The sequence below is a fragment of the Hibiscus syriacus genome, unplaced genomic scaffold (genome assembly GCF_006381635.1).
Source record: "Hibiscus syriacus cultivar Baekdansim isolate YM2019G1 unplaced genomic scaffold, ASM638163v2 tig00110356_pilon, whole genome shotgun sequence".
NCBI classification, from domain to species: domain Eukaryota; kingdom Viridiplantae; phylum Streptophyta; class Magnoliopsida; order Malvales; family Malvaceae; genus Hibiscus; species Hibiscus syriacus.
In genome coordinates, this window is record NW_024062700.1 from 845,130 (window position 1) to 864,366 (window position 19,237).

At 32.4% G+C, this 19,237-nt stretch overlaps 1 protein-coding gene and 2 pseudogenes across 1 annotated transcript; all 3 read right to left on the reverse strand.

Moving 5' to 3' along the window:
* Nucleotides 1-1,597: 1,597 nt before the first annotated feature.
* On the reverse strand, nt 1,598-6,649 carry LOC120121117 (annotated as a pseudogene).
* Nucleotides 6,650-8,899: 2,250 nt separating this feature from the next.
* Nucleotides 8,900-12,488, reverse strand: LOC120121118 (annotated as a pseudogene).
* Nucleotides 12,489-17,164: 4,676 nt separating this feature from the next.
* Nucleotides 17,165-17,621, reverse strand: LOC120121119. Its single transcript, XM_039140573.1, has 2 exons — nt 17,487-17,621; nt 17,165-17,402 (listed from the first exon to the last, which is right to left on the reverse strand). Exons 1-2 carry the CDS (start codon nt 17,570-17,572, stop codon nt 17,165-17,167), a joined length of 324 nt encoding a protein of 107 aa, XP_038996504.1. The 5' UTR covers nt 17,573-17,621.
* Nucleotides 17,622-19,237: the final 1,616 nt, after the last annotated feature.

Genomic DNA, 19,237 nt, shown 5'->3' on the forward strand with positions numbered 1-19,237 from the left:
CATTATTCTCAAACAACCATAGATGTCAAGTGCACGATGCGATTGGTTGTTTTTAGTGTAATATGTAATAAGGGAATGGAATTGTGTTGAAGGGCTAAACTAGGAATCATCTATGACGACCATGAGAGCATGGATTTGCCTTGTTTGTTCAAGGGTGTGTTGAAGAAGCATTTCAATCTTGAATATGAGTGGTAAGCGTTGCTGTCGGTTTGGTTTTTTGTGGGTCCTACGTTGCTGTCGGTTTGGTTTTTGGTGGGTCCTACGTTGCTGTCGTGGAGTAGGCAGGTGAAGGGAGTCAGGGACTGCTCCCGACGTTGTTGGTTCTGTGGGAAGGGTGATTCTCGTATCATTGATCAGGTGGTCGGGTGTCGAAGAAAATGAAAATTAATTTTTTTTGGAATAAAATAGATATAAAATTATTTTTCAAAGATTTATTTGATTTTTAGCAGTAATTTAATGGTAAAATCAAATATTAACTCTTTTGTTAACGTTGTCACGTTATTAATTCAAAGGAGACTATAGTGGGGTGACCATTTTGTTACACAATTTATTACTTTTTAAATTTCAATCAGAATTTTTTTTAACAATTTATTACTTTTTAAATTTCAATCAGAAAAAAAAATTTACTAAGGCATTAGTGGCCATTTGTATAATTTACTTATTTTCATAATATAAAAATAAAGATAAACTATTTATTTAATCACCTATTTATTTTTACGTTTTTATTTTGATTATTTAATTATTTTTTAAATTAAATTTAGTGTTATATTTTTCTTTATCTCACTATTAAATTATGATAATAATAATATAATATGATATAATAATAATTTTAGTTTTTAAATTTATAATTCAAAGTTTAAGAATCAAAATTAAAAAGAAAAAAATAAGCGTGGACATAATTTCTTCTTCTTAAAGATTAGATGAACTTTTGAAATCTATGAAAATCAATCAAGCCTCTAAGTTTGACAAAAATAATTAATTAAACTTCCACATGAATTGATATATTAGTATTGTGGACTATTATATTAATATAATTAATTGTCACATTAACATTATCATAACAGTTAAATACGATTTATATCAATTAAAGCACAATATTAATACAAATTAATTTTTTTTAAGATTAAATTAATATAATTAGAAACAAAGTACAAACATTAGTACCTTAGATACATAATTTCCTAAACTGAAAAAATAGGCATGTAATAATACTATTAAAAAGTTAGATACATAATTTCTTAAACAACCAGTTGGTCTAGTAGGATAAGACATTAGTTTTCTTAAGCAAAGTCTAGGGTTCAAATTTAGACGATTGCAAATAGAGTAAACTGGATTGAGAAAGTCATCTTTGCCTCTGTAATACTCGATCTGAATTAGTTTATAAATAGATCGGATAACGATATATTGATACTACGTTGTACATCAATAGCAAAGTTAGATACCATTATTTATCATTTTTAAAGATGATTTAAACCATGGACAAGGCAGCTAAAAAGAAAAACTCCAAGAATATAAAAATGCTCAAATTATATACTAAAGGGCAAAGATTCGTAAGCCAAATTTAAACAAATAAGCTTTGGCAGGCTCATCCTCATTCTTGAGAACAAAATGCATAAATTCACATATAATGAAGTTATAATAAATACAGGGGAGGGGAGAACTTAAAAATAAGAGCTTAGTCAGAACACCATACCGGTCAAATCGACCACGGCCTCGTCCACAAGCTCTTGTAGCAACTTCCCTTCGATCTCACTTCCTAAGTTATGTATTTCAGATCTCATTTGGTCGACCCACCCTTTACCCACCACTTCCTTCTGCACCACCCTTTCGACCACCAGGCTGCAGCTGTCCTCATCACCATCATCATCATCCACCAAACGATTACTGTCACCGGAAATCCATTCCTTCATTTGGGCACATACATGGTCAACCAGTGATGATGATAAATTCTCCATGTCCCTTACATGGGACCAGCCCAATGACATGTTTCTCATGCAACTGCTTGATCCATAACCTGTGATTTCCAGTACTGCTGCATTGACACAGTCGAATATGAGCTTCCTGTTTGATCTCCATTGTCGTAGCTTAGCCTCATGCAGATGCTCCTCGTCATTCGAGTTGGCATATTTTTCTCTCAAGGACGGGTCCAATGGACTTTCAGGTGAATGCCATCTGGCAATACATGACTCAAAGCACACTTTGCCGTTGAGGCCAGCAGCTGATAACAGTGATTGGACAGAGAAAATCCAATCCTGTTCTTCCTTGACACCTGAGAAACCTTCGAGGGTTTTGATGAATTTATTGTGGCCGTCTCTGAACAAGAATCATCATATGAGAGGGTGCGAGCAATTGATTCTATAGGTGCTTGTCAAGCACCTCCACTCCTGTATTAATAAATGAAACAATAGATTAGGAGAAATAAAAATCAAACAGAGTTCCAATTTAATAAGTGAAATTCACCTTGATTCACTGGTTTGATACTGCCTGCGGACTCTATACTTGTCTCATCCTCAACAAATAGAGGTTCCAAAACTGAGATAGGGCTAGGCTGGTCCTGATTCTCACTTAAACGGACAAGAATTGAAGGCTTTGCTACGGACAACCCTCCCTACAAAAGATAATCACAGTATTGATAAATGATCATCTCATACAAATTTAGAAGACAAAATATGTTATAACAAGTTCAATCCACAGAATCTACATTTCATGGCTTCTGTCAGCTCGTAAATTTGGTGCTGACCTCTTAAGTTGACTTAAGAGTATGACTGATAATTTTTCATAGCCAAGAACAATTGATGAATAGAAAATAAACATCGCTCTTAAGTCTTATATATGAGATTAATCTTTTAGTTTTTTTTTAATCATCAAAGATGGAGACTTTTCCTTTTTGTTCAAGCCGATGAAGACATTATTACACCATCGAAACAGGATGCGGACATTAAATAAATATGCATTACCAGGAAACTTAAGGAAGTTAGAAGTACAGCAGTCATGCCTCGTTTCTGTCCCATGCCAGTCAAATCTGGTGAAGGAGTTTTACTAACTGACCGACCTAGAACAGGAGACAAACACACTTGGTTGCAACTGTCATTAATGCGTTGAGGTGCATCATTGTTAATCTTTTGAAGATGTCTTATGGGTGATCCCAGTGTTTCAGGAGTTGTAGATAATGATTCTTCTGCAGTTTGAGATCCAGTACATTTGTCTTCATTCGTTTTCTTATTATTTGAGAAAAATAAACTTGAAACCTTCCCCTTTAAAGATGATTTGACGCTCTTTGCTTTTGTCAGTTCCTTCGGAACTTGTTCTTTGCTAGATTCAGGATCTGAAAACTCAATATTAAGCCTTGCACTGTTTGCAGTGGAGGACACAGGAACAGATTTGACCTGAGAAGATTTTTGGGAGAATCAATTTTATTTGCTTCTTTATTCAAATTACTAGCTATGCAGGAAGTTGATCCCCTTGGTTCTTGTTCCTTATTACTTCCCTCTCCTTCAGATCTCACCAGCTTCTTTGCATCAGAAAGAGCAAGCATCTCACCCAATATGCTTGAGCTACTCCTGACATGTCTCTGTTCTTGAGAATTCCCATTTGATGCCATCATGGCCCATCTTTCTGAAAGCCGTTTCTTTGCTTCCCGGCAAACTGAGGACTCGGGAGAACACGATGCGTGGCTGAAGGAAGAGGAAGAATAAGGGCTACTAAACCTATTGATGTAATCCCATGAATGTCTAGAAGTTGGTGATGTGACTTCCGAATCACTGAGGATTTCCACAGCATACTCATTTTCAGATCTATCAAGTGAACTATCATCACCGACATAACCATTGGAGAACACAGAAGAAAGTAATGTATCATCCCTTTTGTGTCCAATCAGATTTTCACGCAGCTGCTTAGTGATTTCCTTTGCTACTTCTCTTGGTTCTTGTACATCATCAACTTCAGGTTCCTTAAAAGAATCATCACCAAGCAATATCCTAGGTGATGAGGGAGACGGAGATGCCCAGGTCTTAATATCGTGAGACTTCCCAGGATTGGGCTTCAATACTACTATTCTAGTTGGTTGGGAAGGATATTCATCAACTTCTGGACTGGGGAAAGGAAAATCACATAATTCGTTCTTTCTATCCCATCCAGTTCCATGACCCATCCGAACTGGTTTCTTTGTGCTCCCTTTTCCAGCAAAATTTTCTTGTTCAATCATCTTAGGTCTAAGAAGAGTGATACGCATTTTCTCAGGAGGTTGAGATAAAGACTGGAAACCATTGTGATGCTGAGAGAACTTGGAATTTGGCTCTTCCAGAAACTTGAGGAATAACTCTCTATTGGAACTCAAAACTTCCAGTGCTTCTTGGAATTCCTTGGTTTGGCGAAGTTTTTCATCTGTCACCAGATGCTTTGCTTCCATAAACTTCTGACGAACTAATTCATTTTTTCCTCTTTCACATTATCTTTATACTTCCCCTTATGTGGAGAGCTATCTCTTGAATAGGTTGCCATTGGGGACTGTTGCCGGACTTCATGAACATCTATGTAGTTCAGCTCTTGACAGGGGTTTATTTCACTTGGCATTTCCTTGTCTGCAAAGCCTTGATCTTGCTCCCAGCCTTCCACTGGCGTATCAGAATGACTTGAATATTGCTGAGAAAAACCTTTAGAATGGTATCTTTGTGCAGATAAATTATGCTGTCGCCTTGGTAGTGTATCAAGTCCCATCTTGGCAACCAAATTGGGTGGTTTAGCTTAGACGCCACTTCTTTTGACATTTCCCGGGCTATGAGCATCTTCATGGGTGTTCCATTACCTTTTTTATCTGAGAAAACCGCCTTAATTCGGATAAAGTCTGCAGGCACCAAAATTGCAACACAGATCAGGACACAAGGATATTTAACGTAAAATTCAAGTGGAAGATATAGAGACAAATTCTGCTCAGAATCAGTTTTCAACGTGTTTATAATAATTACTATTGCAGAGACTTATCACCCAGTTTTGTACCACTTTATCCTCTGATGATTCTGATCTCCAAAGGTGGGTCCCAACATCCTTGCTACACCAGATTGACTCCTTGAGAGTGAACAACCTGCTCGTCAACCAGCAACATTTCAAAAATAGCAAGGCAAATATATAATTGAGTTGTAGATAACAAAAAATACCAGCAAGCAACACTAGGTTGATGTATAAGATTGAATATGAAAGTTCTTTTAAGGGGAAACACTGTTCAACTTGAAAAATACAGTGAACTGACACCATAAACATAGAAAGACAAAGAAAAGGCAAGCATCAGCACTTAAGGTAATCAACATGAACTAAAACAACAAACCTCCAGTATCAGAATAAAATTTCATAATCTTACACCATTTAAAAACTTCCAAAATTTTGTAAGAAAATATAGAGACATATATAGTTATTTTTCCCAACTGTTATTTTACAAGGTTCTCAAATGCTTCAAGTACCAAGGGGAAAAAAGAAAAGAACTGCAGGTGCATGAATTGAATTGGAGAAAGAAATATAGAAACAAATGCTGATCATGGGAACAATTAATCAGATCGACAAGACTGAGAAATAACTCTCTCTATAGTACACCGATATCCAGAAAACACAAACTTCAATGTAGATGAAAACCAAAACTAGCTTTTCATGAAAAGGAGATCACCATCATGTTGTTTATCAGTAAGCAGGCGGTTTCCAGGAACACTCGTATTCAAATCAAACAGGTTACCATCCTGCCCAAGCATCCTGGAAATTTCTCAATATTCTGAACTCTCTTGTTCTCAAACCCATCCATTTCAACACCTGTTAACCACACAAATAAAATCCTAAATTAATTTCCAAAGATTTCCCCTCCAAAATATAGAAAGAAAGTAAAATCGACAGAGGAAAAGGGAAAATATCAAAATAAATCTGCAATTAGTTTAATGAGAGTGCACCTAACAGAGTAAACTTCAAAGGAAAAATACAAATTCAAACAACAAAATAACAACAAAGAGCTGCAAGTCAAACATGCGATTTCTTAACCGATCGAATTCCATACCACAAATTAAAGTTTCAACCCAAGAATCCCTGAACAAGAATAGCAAAGACATGGAGACTTCAAAGCAAAGGAGAGAAAAGTAACATGGTTTTGAAGGGATAAATGATGAATAAAAGAGAATGTGAAAAAGACAAGTCTAAAATTCTCGAAGGGAGAAAAAATCAGAACATTTTCTCTTTTTCTCAAATCAAAATGTTGCTCACATCACACGTCGCTATTAGCTCTGAACAAAAACTGCAAAGTGGCATTTACTTTCAAAACGAAAGGAAAAAGATGACAAATTTTTATCATTCTAAATGAAGTATATAAATTGAACTTTCAGATTAAAAAAATATATATGTCGAATCAAAAAGGAAGAATCTACATTTCTATTTTTTTTTTTAAAATAGCTACAATAACAATTATTTTACCGCGGGAATTAAAAAAAATCTAGAGAAAGCAAATTGGAATTCATCTTGCAGTCACATTTCCTCGAGAATTAATAAAATTCTTCGAAGAAAAATAGATCGGAAGAAGAACGCCAGAAAGCATTGAAACTAAAAAATGCTACATAGCTCTCCCCAGAAAACCAGCACTAATGGAAACGTTGTCGTTTCCGTTCGGTTTAGAGGCAAACATTGTTACAGAGAGAGAGAGACCTGTTTACCAGAATCTGACAACCAGGTGAAATATGACCGAAGATTAGCCGAACTTTAACTACCACGCCGGCGGTTTCTGGCGGTGCTTCCGTAAAGTGTTTTCGAATAGAAAAGCTTTGCGAGCAAGCAGAAAAGAGGAGAGAGAGACAGATAGAAATAGGGGATTTTAGTGTTTAGTTAAGCTTATTTGGTTATGGAGGACTTGGTGTCGGACTCCAAATATATTATATTTCATTATGATTTTTTTTAACTGTCGATTACGGAAGCGTGGGAAAGAGAAGCAAGTTGCTGGAGAGAAGAGAGTATGGGAGGATGTTAGTTACTGTACTCAATATATTAAAAATTAGGATCAAATTATAGTTTTGATTTATTTAGTATTTAAATTTTTATCTTTTTAAAAAATATATTTAATATTTATTTATTTATTATATATTTATTTTATTAGTAAATTACATCATTCATCATTCAATTATTTTTCACTCCTATTTTGTTATTAAATTTTAAAATTTTCAATTTAACTACTCAACTTTCAAATTGCTCCTATTTAATTAAACTTTAGTGACCAAAATAAGAGTGAGAAGATATTTGAGTGATGAATATACAGTTTACCATAAAAAGGTGCCAGTGCAAATAACCCGTTAAGTTTTTAATGACGATGAACTAAAATGAAACAAAAAACTAAACGTTATGTATAGTTTTGAAAAAAAATAAAAGTTTAGGTACTAAAATGAACCAAAAAGGATAGTTTAGATACTAAATTTGTAATTTACCTAAGTATTATTAAAATAATATTATTTTCGATTAATTCTTAAAATGATACTTTTTAATCAAAGTTTATCTACATAAATCTTTATTTTAATATTAAATTAATGTTTATGATTTATTTATTGTGAATGTTTTAAAATATTTTCGGTTTAAAGATTTAAAAATACTTTTAATTTATGGTAAATTACTTTTAATTTATGGTAAAATATAAGAATATATAAACCAATATTATATAATATATAAAAATATAAAAGAATATATAGAATTAGAGTTTTGTAATTATTAAATATTAAGGGTAAAGTACAAAAATTGTTCCTTGATCGTATAATATTTCTTTATTAAGTTAATCGATTATTAAAAGTTATAAAATAATTATCTGACTATAGGGAGTTGCTTTCTTAAGTCCATTAACTATTAAAAGTTACAAAATGATCAATTGACTATTCATTACGGTCCAAACTCGTCTTTTTTCATTTAGCATTTGATGACAGTTTGAGTTGTATGTTAACATGCTAGTTTATATATGATAAAATATGATGTCATAATCTCAAACGACTATTTTATCTCAATCACCATGCTAACGTCTAACTCAGATGACCGTTAAGTTTTTAATGAAAAATAACGAGTTTGAAACATAATGAATAGTCGAACGATCATTTTATAACTTTTAATAGTCGATGGACCTAACAAAGTAAATACCTATAATCGAGGGAATATTTTGTAACTTTTAATAGCAAATGGACTCAATAAAACAATATCCTATAATCGATGAACTATTTGTATATTTTAAACATTAAAATAGAAGAAAAAAAAATCACAACATTTATAAGATTTACCATATAAGTTTAGGATTTATGAATTTTGTAGGGTACAGAGTTATTATTAGGTTTAGTGGTTTAAGATTCTTTCTTGAGTAATTGTCATAAGGGATATGATTATTCATGTTAAGTCACACTTCGTGTGTAATGAATCATATTATGTGAATATTAGTGAAAAAAAAATCATTAGGACCATATTATACATGACAAGTATAAAATATAATAGCATACGATTATGATTGACGGTCGAGAAATTAGAATTAATATTTTTTATTGTGGTTGTAGCATTGCTATATTGACCTTGCAATTTACTTAAGTGACAATGATTGATTGATACATCCATGTTGCCATTAAATGAGAACTTTTTTTTGGCATTTGGGATAGACAACCTCAACTACCGTATCCACAACATAATAAGATTTATGACAAAGTCCATGCCTCGATCCAACCACTCCACATACCACAACCTTAGATTTTTTTGAATGACAGGTGTTCTAATTTATTTATTTTAATAGTTTAATTTAAATTTAAATTTATTAAGTCGGATAAAATTAATTATTTTTTAAAAAAATTAAGATGATTATAATATATTATATATTTAGAAGACTATCAATTTTTTTTTTGTTACAAATATAGAAATAGACTGCTTAAGCAGTGGGAGGGATCTTGTTATCGTTAACGATATCTGCAGGAGGATGCTTTGGATAGCGCCCGGAGCCCGCTGCAGAACGGTGAGCTCCAAGGACTAGAGCGGCCGTAGCGAGCGACGGCGTCAGCCACCTTATTCAAATCATGGCTAACATAAGAAAGCTTGATAGTCCAGTGGTAGGCGAGTAGCTTTCAGATTCTACTGACAAGAGCGGGTTCGTGGGGAAGACGGGTTATTGAGGATATCAACAGCAACCTTGTTGTCCGGCTCGATTTCAATCAGTTCGTGGGGAAGACGGGTTATTGAGGATATCAACAGCAACCTTGTTGTCCGGCTCGATTTCAATCAGATTGAAACCAAGATGCCAAGCAATTTCAAGACCGTCGAACAAATCCCAAAGTTCAGCTCGATTTAATAATGAACGTTGAAATTCTCCTAGACTTGTTCAAACATAACCCTCTACGAATAGCAATTATCCCTTTAATCATTGAAATCGTTTGACTTATATTTTTAATATAATTATTAGATTAAAAAGATTTGAACCAATAGATCTTTCTTTGTTTATAGCCCGTAAGGAATGAGTTTATTATGTTCTTTAATCGCATAATTAGCGTCCATGCAAACCATAATTAAAGACTTGAAAGGTTGGTCTATTTCCATTTATCACGAAGGAAGCTTTGACCCCAAATTGTATTATCTTTCATCAACAGATATTTAAACTAAACGTTTGAATAAAAGTACTTTTATTAATTAAACAATTTTAGTGGTTAATTTATTATTATCTTCATATGTTTTAGGTCGAGCATTAACGATTGTAATATTGAGACTTCGTTATTAAATGGTTGAAAATTTTTAGAATAAATACGGTCACTTATAATCACATTATAATAAAAAAATAAAAGTATGACATTTTAGAAGTTGTTAGTGTATAATTTCTTAAAAATTTGAAGACCTCGAAATCTCTCCTAATTTACTTTCATCTTTAGTTATTCATTCAATATTTTGAATATTATTTTCTTGCTTTTAATCAATGTGGGACCGCAATTGTCAAAAGATCGGATAAATCATCACTTAGACCACAATGTCTATGTCCCTGTCTCTTTGGGTTAAACAAAAGTTTCGGTTTACTGTTTCATGTGACGATCGTTTTGATTCATTTCATCGAGTTAAATCGGCACGAGAAGAGGGATATAATCTTCATAAAAAGATGAAGCAATGTGCTAATACAAATCAAGAATTTTCATGTTCTCAATATAATACTTTTAAAGTTTTTAAGTTCGAGTCGAGCTCAGCAATACTCGAGTTCGACTTGGCTCGTTTGACAAATGATGTTGTTTGGTTTAATTTTTTTTTAAAAAAAAAACAAAAATCCTGGTTTTTTCCGGTTTTCAGCCGGTCCGGTTCGAACGGTTCAACAGTTCTGGCCGGTTTACTAATAGCGATTCAACCGATTTAGATTGAACCGAACTAAACAACGATTCCCGATTGAACCGGCAACAGAGCTTCTCATACAAATCATTTAAACAATTAATAAAGTATGCTCTAACTAAATTCCAAAATATATGAGTAAAATATTAAAGTCAAATCTGGGCACAACATAATCAGGAGTTTGTAAGGGGAAACGTGAACGTGCATGGATTCATGCTTCCAAGTTTCATCCATCATCAAACGAGTTTGACCCTATGAAATAAATATATTATATATTAAAGAGTGAACTATACCGTTAGTCATTAATTTATTGTTTTTTATTTTAATTATTGAATTACTTTTTGATAAAAACATTATTAACGTTACGTTTTCTTTTATATTTTTATCATCGATCATTAAAAGAATCGGTGATGACGCTGATATATATGCTTTAACAAAAGAAATAAACAGAGCAGCAATAATGGAAACTGTATCATTTTAACTTTATTTCATGAATTATAAAGTACAAACACTGTATTGAAAAGAAAGGAAATAAATAAAGCCTGATCATCTTAGTTTACAAAACGCCCAAAGAAATTAAAAAAATCAACTTTGGGCCTTTGGAGAGAGGGCTCATTAGCCTATTGCTACCTGTTCTGTTTCCTTTTCCTTTTTTACTTTGTATTTTTACACTACTTTTACACAGTAATAAAGAGTGAAGATAACTTTTTTTTACAACTGTGAAAGTGAAATGCAACGTCTATGGCAAGCAGTAGTTCTCTTTTTTTGCTGCTTTGTTTCCTGTTTCCAGGCCTTGCCAATATCTTGAGCAATCTTCATGGCATCTGAGGAAGCACCAGATAGTCCTCTCCTTGTGAACCCAACTGCATAAAGTCCACTGTTTCCTTTCCACCCATTTGGGAATGATGCCTTTGGGAGTCCATTCTTGGAGAAGAATTCACCTTCCTGTTATTGTTGGTTAAAAAACAAACATTAGTTCATTTAATCCTTTGTTTAACGATAAAAATCTGTAGTTTACAACATTTTCTCACCTGAAGCCAAGAGGGAACATTGCTGCGGTATCCAGTGGCCAAAACGACTGAGTCAATGTCGAGTTTTTGGCCATTAACAAGCTCAACTTGTCCACGTGAGAAACGCTTGATTCCAGGAACAACTTGGACGTCACCTGATTTGATTTTCTCCAATGCACCTATGTCCAGCACTGGAGTTTTGCCTTTGCTGTTCTTGAGTTCCAATGGTCCAGTTCCTGGCCTTTTCAGTCCTATTTCTCGATGTTTCCCAGCACGAACCAGGCCAATATCAACAATAGCTTGTCAACGAGCCAAAGGGGAAGCCATTTCATCATTAAAGTAGCTAATTCAAATGTCGATTTCCCCAAAACTTCTCTTGCCAATACATGAACCTGTTGAATAACAAAAGAAATCTCATTACAATTCAATCTCATGTTTATATGTCGCTTTTAAGAAGGTCGTATTTGTTTGGTGACTCACCGAGCTGCGAACCACTATTGAAGGTGAAGCATTATGGTTTGCAAGATCAAGAGAAACTTCCATGCCGGAGTTGCCGCATCCGACGACGAGTACTTTCTTCCCCTTGAATTTCTCACCGGACTTGTACTCACTAGCATGGATAACTTCACCACCAAAGTCGGCCAATCCTTCGATATCCGGCACCACACACTCGGCATTCTCACCGGTGGCCACCACGAGCCATCGGCAAATATACTCGAACTCGGTCTTGTTCGCGCCACTTACGGTCTTAACCCTCCAGAAACCGCTGGTCTAATCGTACCTGGCCGACTGCACAGACTCATTGAACTTTGGGTTGATATCAAAACGCTTAGCGTACGACTCAAGGTACTCAATGAACTGCCCCTTTTTAGGGTACTCAGGGAATTCCTCAGGGAAAGGGAGTTTAGGGAGTTGACTGAATTGCTTAGGAAGATGAAGCTTTAGCCTGTCGTAGGTCCGTTTTTGCCACAAAGACGCTATGCATTCGGCTCTTTCGAGAACAGCAAAGGGTACCCCTTGTTCTCTAAGGCAAGCAGCCGTGGCCAGCCCCGATGGTCCGGCACCGACTATCAACGGACCATTGACCAAAGTCCATTTACGTTGAAAGAAACCTTGGTCTTGATCGAAAAGTCGAAACAAGTTCTCCATATTGTTTGAATTTGGCTAAACTCTCAAGGGTTTGTTGAAGAACACGGGCTCTTTTTTCTTTTCTTTGGAAGATTGATGAACAAAAAGTAGATTCAACGAGATTTGGTGTTTGTTGTGAAGAGATTTGATTTGTTGGAGGAACTGAAGGGAGTGGAGGGGTTTAAATAGGGGAGCTTGGTGTGGAAGGAGACAAATGACCATGTGATGACATTCAAGAATTAATGCTATTTCAATGGTTAAGTTTTGTTATTTTATTATGGGATATATATTTTAATAGATCTCATATTCATTATACTTGATTTAATAAATTTGTTGGAGGATTAATCTTTGGAAAAATATAGTTTAGAATTGCTACTCCAAAGGCTGTTTCCACCCCAAACCACATTCTGCCAACTGTCCTCTACTTCTGCAAAACTTTGTTTAGTAATTTTCAAACACCAACTATCCAACCCAATTCCACCCCCTCCCCCCAACCCCAGAAAATCTGCTCAATCGCTTCACTACCTTCACTGTATTTCTCGTTATTGCTTATTACCATTAACTCTACAAATGTGGCAGAATGAATGAGGGAATATTTTATGGAAGGTACAAAAAGATTAAATTGTGGAGTACTAGGTAGGATAATCTAGAGGTTCAAAGCATGAATACACTGTTTTATTTGGGGGAATGGTCGTCCTCTTAAAATCTAAAATTATTATATATTCAGATTTTTTATATGTATTTTACTGAAAATATGTTTCGTACCCCTTAAAATTTTACAAGTTCACATTCTTACCTTAAATAAAATTATGTCGTCCTGATCCAAGATATGTGGAAGGCCCTTAGTCTTGCTTTGGGTTGAACACGCATGCATTCAAGGTACTTGTTGCATCTTTCTATGCAAAGTTTTTTTTTTAAGATTAGGGTTTTAGTGTAGTTGTACTCTCGTAGAAATGAACCTCCGATGAGGCTCTCTCTCCTTTCACGTAAATTATTGAGATTGAGAGCTTTTCATGGTTTGGCGTTTCCATGTTTTACCATATAATATTATAAATCCAATTCCAAAGAATCATTCTTTCCAGCTTTTACCTACGTATATTCATATAAAATCCCAAGCATGACATTTGATATTTTTCTTGTCCCAAAGGCCCTCACATACACCAAGTGTAACACCCTCGCTTTGCTAGTTCCACCGTCGTGGCATGCATTCATGGCTTTACTTTTGGGGACGGGATTTTGTTGGATTTTATTCCTTATTTTGTTTTTAAATTATTATTATTTTGGATTTTTAAGTTACATAAATGTGTTTGGACGAAATTTATTTCATGGTCTGACTCACCACATCATTTATATTTTCAGTGAATCATATTCATCAACAATTTCTAGATATCGTCTACACTTTATTTACGTAGGGAAGAGGTGAAAATTCACCTTGAAAAAAAATAAGATGAAAAAATGTTATTGATTGGATCTACGGATAACATAAGTCGGATCCATCTCACAAATATTCGTTTGGATGAGAAATTTGAGAAGTATCTTCAAGCTTTTTAATTTTTAAGGAAGATTTCGTTTGTATGGTTAAAAATGATGGAGAATTTCAAATTCTAGGAAAGTGTTTTAGTTAGATCAAATTACTCATTTGTTTTCTAACTAAATATTTAGGTTTTTAAATTTCTGGGTAAATCATGTTTAGTAATTAAATTATCAGTTTGATCTATTTTAGTATAAATTTTCAATTTATTAAAATCATACTTAAAGTTTAGTTTTTTTTTCATTTTAGTACCTCTGTTAAAAAATTAACGTTAAGTTTTGAATTTTTTTGAAAGTTTAGATACTAAAACGGACAAAAATTGATAGTTTAGGTATTAAACGTGTTAAGTTTTAACAACGAGATACTAAAATTAAACAAAAACTGAACATTATGTATGATCGAATTTGAAAAAAATAAAGTTTAGGTATTAAAACTGACCAAATTGATAGTTCATGTACTAAATACATAGTTTACCCTAAAACAATTCATGATCTTATTTCATTTAATTCATATAACTCAATTATAAATATAAATTTAAATCTTAAATATCTTAATTTTATATATATTTTATGTTACTAAAATATGTATACATATCTAAACTTCAAAAACCACTTTCGTTCACATATATCATAAATATGGTGTAATCTAATATGTTATTTCACAAATAAAAATATATTAATTCCCAATAAAATGTCAGAAAAACAAAAATTAGTTGAGTGTTATTTCTGCGTGTTCGTTCAAGTTATGTGTAGATAACATGTTAAGAAAAGAGAATTTTTTTTATATATGGTTTAGCTCCTCAAAAATGGGTTTCCTCAATGTGTACCCACATCCCTACGTTCCATGCATGCCACACGAAGTTTATGTGTTTCTCTCTCTCTAGTTAGTGGTTCTTAAAGGTCACAGGTTCGATCACTAATGACGACAACAATATGATTAAGTGTTCATTGTCAAATGGTGAAGAATACTTAGAATAAATACTACTTTGTAATCACCTTAGTTTACTAAAAAAATAACGTATTGAACAACTAATAAATTTAACTGATAGGATAAGTTGTTCATCTTTATTCTTCTATAGTTTTTTATTCATAAGTTATAAGTCCAATAGGAAATGATCATTAAATAATGTGGTTTTTTTTCAATTACTGAATTTCTATAAGTTATAAAATGATCATTAAATTTTAATTCAATTATAAAATTATCACCATATCGTTAATTTTCATTAATCGTTGTTAAGGGATGACATGATACATTAAATAAACAATAACAGTGACAGTGACAGATCCAGAAATATTTTTTAGGGTGGACACACATATGTTACAAACACAAATCTTTTTGTATGTGGATAGATATAAACATAATTTTAAGGTGGACATAATTAGTAAAATGAAAAACAAATATAAGAAAAATCGGATTTCAAAGTGGGCAGTTGCACATCTTAATATATGTGTGGATCTGTCAATATTAAATAATACAATGATCATTTCGTAATCAAATCAAAAGTCCAATAATTATTTTATAACTTTTAAAAGTTTGATGATCAAAAAGATCATTTTGACTTAATATAAAAACATTTTTGCATATTTTATCCTAATTTAATTGAAGTCAAAGTGTCTATGTAGTGTGTGTCTATATAATATTTCTTCCCTTTCCCACATTATGGTAAACTTTATAGTTTCTTAATCATAGTCCAAATTCTTGACCAATACCACTCTTCACCTACACTTAATGAAACCGATTAATAAGTACCTAGAGACACAATTTTAAAACTATTGTACATTTCATATCTCATATAGGAATGCATGTTCATCTTACATATAATTTGGTAGACTAGTCAAACATACATATAATATGATCGTATATTCCAAAAATTAAAAAAAAATATTAATCTTTTTAACTATTAAAAACTATACGTTTATTAATGGATTATACGACCATGTTATACATGTTTGACTAATCCACCAATTATACGTAAAATTGTTTAGAATGAACATGCAATGCTATATGAGATATGAACTAGTTTGTAAGGGGAAACATGAACGTGCATGGATTCATGCTTCCAAGTTTCATCCATCATCAAACGAGTTTGACCCTATGAAATAAATATATTATATATTAAAGAGTGAACTATACCGTTAGTCATTAATTTATTGTTTTTTATTTTAATTATTAAATTACTTTTTGATAAAATCATTATTAACGTTACGTTTTCTTTTATATTTTTATCATCGATCATTAAAAGAATCGGTGATGACGCTGATATAGATGCTTCAAACATTCACATAATATATGCGCATTCACATAATATATGCATTGCATTTGCATGATTGCATTCACTTTGCTAGTAAGTTCACACGAGAATGTTGACATAATCTTTTCTTTATCATACATAAATTTTACTTGACATATTTACAGAGTCGTCTCAGACAATTTCGGGGCTCTAAACGAAAATTTAAAAATATGTCTTTATAAAATGAAAGTATATTTTATTACTTTGAACAATTAATTCAATATTACATAAATAAATCATAGAAAGATGATTAAATTTTGTGAAAATATATTATTTTATTTAGAAAACACCTTAAATACAACTAAAAGAGAATAAATATAAAAATTGAATGCATTTATGATACATAGCTTGATTTTTTAATAATAAATAAAAAGAATTGTATATTATTTTATTGTTAGATTGATAATGAAGAAGACTAAAAATTAAAGAATATTTGATAAGTTGAAGAGTAAGATTTGAAAAAAGAGAAAAACATGATTAAATTTAATTCAAAATTAAATGAGTTAATAAGAGAAATGGAAAAGGAGGGTCAAAACTAAACATTTTATGAAATTATAAAAACTAGGGCCCTAATTATAAATATAAAAATTAGTTAAATTTAATTCAAAATTGAATAATAAGATAAATGAAAAAGAGGGTCAAAACTAAAAAATTATGAAATTATAAAAACAGGGGCTTAATTATAAATATAAAAAATTAGGGGTCCTAATTATAAATACAAACAGATTGACCGGTCAAAGGAGGCATTTGATGTAATAAAGGATTAGTTTGAACGAGACATATTCCTTTGACCAACGAGCAGAAACAATTTGTGCTGGTGATGTAAAGGAGTTAGAGAAGAAACTAATGAAGATATATGTATTGATAATAAAATAATCACTGGTCATCATCATCATCAGAAGAAGGATCAAATTTATAATGCTTATCAACAGCAACAGAAACATCCCAAATGCAGCTAAGACCTTCGGGGATGATTACGAGATCTCCGGCACCAAACTCTACACACTCCGTCGTCGATGTGCCTTTTGGGTAAACCCTAACTTTCCCTCTCAGCAAATAGCACGTTTCTTCTGCGTCAAACTTGAGCTGGTATCTCCCAGGTGAACAACCCCATCTGTTATTCATTCTCAGAAATTAAATCCCCCCAACCCCCCTGCAAACAAAATCATTAATGGACCAAAAAAAATGGGAAACTTACTTGGGCCAGCACTTGATGTTGAGCTCCGACAGTTTTGACTCTGATGGGTTTCCTTCTACAACAATTCCAAGGCTATTCTCGCCCATACCTTGGTTAAAATTTTACAAACAAGAATTCTAATACGAGGAGATGGAGAAGCACTCTTTAGTTTTTCTTCTGCTGTCAGTTATTAATAAGCAAGCTGAGGTTTGTGCCTATGAGGTATATATTATTTATGCCTTTGACAAGGGAGTGAGAGGATAAGATTTCTGGGTTTCCAAGACCAATATAGAAGGAAATACAAACGTAAAATTTTACGTTAATGGGAGACAAATTTAAAATTATTAAATTTCAGAAGAGAAACTTATACCTATAAAATTTTAAGGAAACGATTGCCCCATTCGTCCCGCCTACATCCATCCATGGTGATACAAATCGTGTATGAATTCATATGTTCCGGAGTTTTAAATCCAACATATTAATAATTTGCATTCTAGATTTTTAATCCATTTTTAATGTACTATGATTAGTAAGTATAATTATTATATTTTTTTAAATTTTATGAATTATAGGTCTTAAATATTTTTAAATTTTAATTTATACATAGAGACGGCAGGTGGGACGGATGACTGTTTGCATATTGCTTCCTCCATTATTAATATTTGACTTAAATTACCCTTCTACACTTTTCATAAACGGTTAATGGAAAAATATGTTGACATTTATATTTTTTATATTTTTATTTAAAATGATTTTAGTTTTTAGTTATAAAAATATTTCATTATTAAAGTAATTTAAATATTTTAAATAATAATAATGGAAAATTTGTATTGGCGTGAAAATAGATTATTATTATGGTGTATGACTCTGGTAAAAGGGTTGGTTTCCGTAGATGAAGGATGGACAGACGGCAGAAGATAATTGGATGGACAAAATACGTGTTTGACCAGAGGGTATTACGGTCTTGAAGATAACGACACCATGACACAGCTGTGTCAGTCAGGCTCAGACTAAGGCTAAATCTGTCATTTCCCTTCTGTTATTTTGTGGTCTCCTTAATCCATTCATTATCCTCTTCCTTATAAACGGCCAATGTTGCAAGTACTCCACGTGTAAAAATTGTCTTACTCTGAACTTGCCAAGATGTTTCATACAAGCAAAAATGCAAAATTGAATTTTACCATTAAAATATTTATTTCATAATTATAGATAGAATAGTAAATAATTTATATGCAAATTTTATGATTATGTAAACAACAAACAAAATACATTGATTATAAATATGAATAAATATTAAATCTCGAATTATTGATGATAATTAATTTAAAATTTAGTGTGAAGGTTGATGTAGATATTATTGAAGGTAAACTACATAAATAATCGCATAATTAAGAGTTAGGTTGTGAAATGACTACTATTTTTAAATTTATGTCAATATGACTATTGAACTATTTAAATGATTTTAATACAGTTACCTATTGTTAACAATTAACAGAAGTGTTTGTGTGACAGTTAACAAAATTAGTACAATTAGGGTGCGGGTCCTTGTATAATCTAGGATCCCGATAATGGTCGATGGCCCTAATAGAAATTATTATAAAATAATATCTATTTAAAAAATATTATTTGTTTATGATTATAAAGACAACTTTATAAACACAACTACTAAGATTTACATTTTTTAAAAAGAATAATGTTCTTTATCGCTAAAATAACTCAATAGATTAGTCCTATTAACTTTTTGAGTGGCATTTATCATATTGAAAACAATT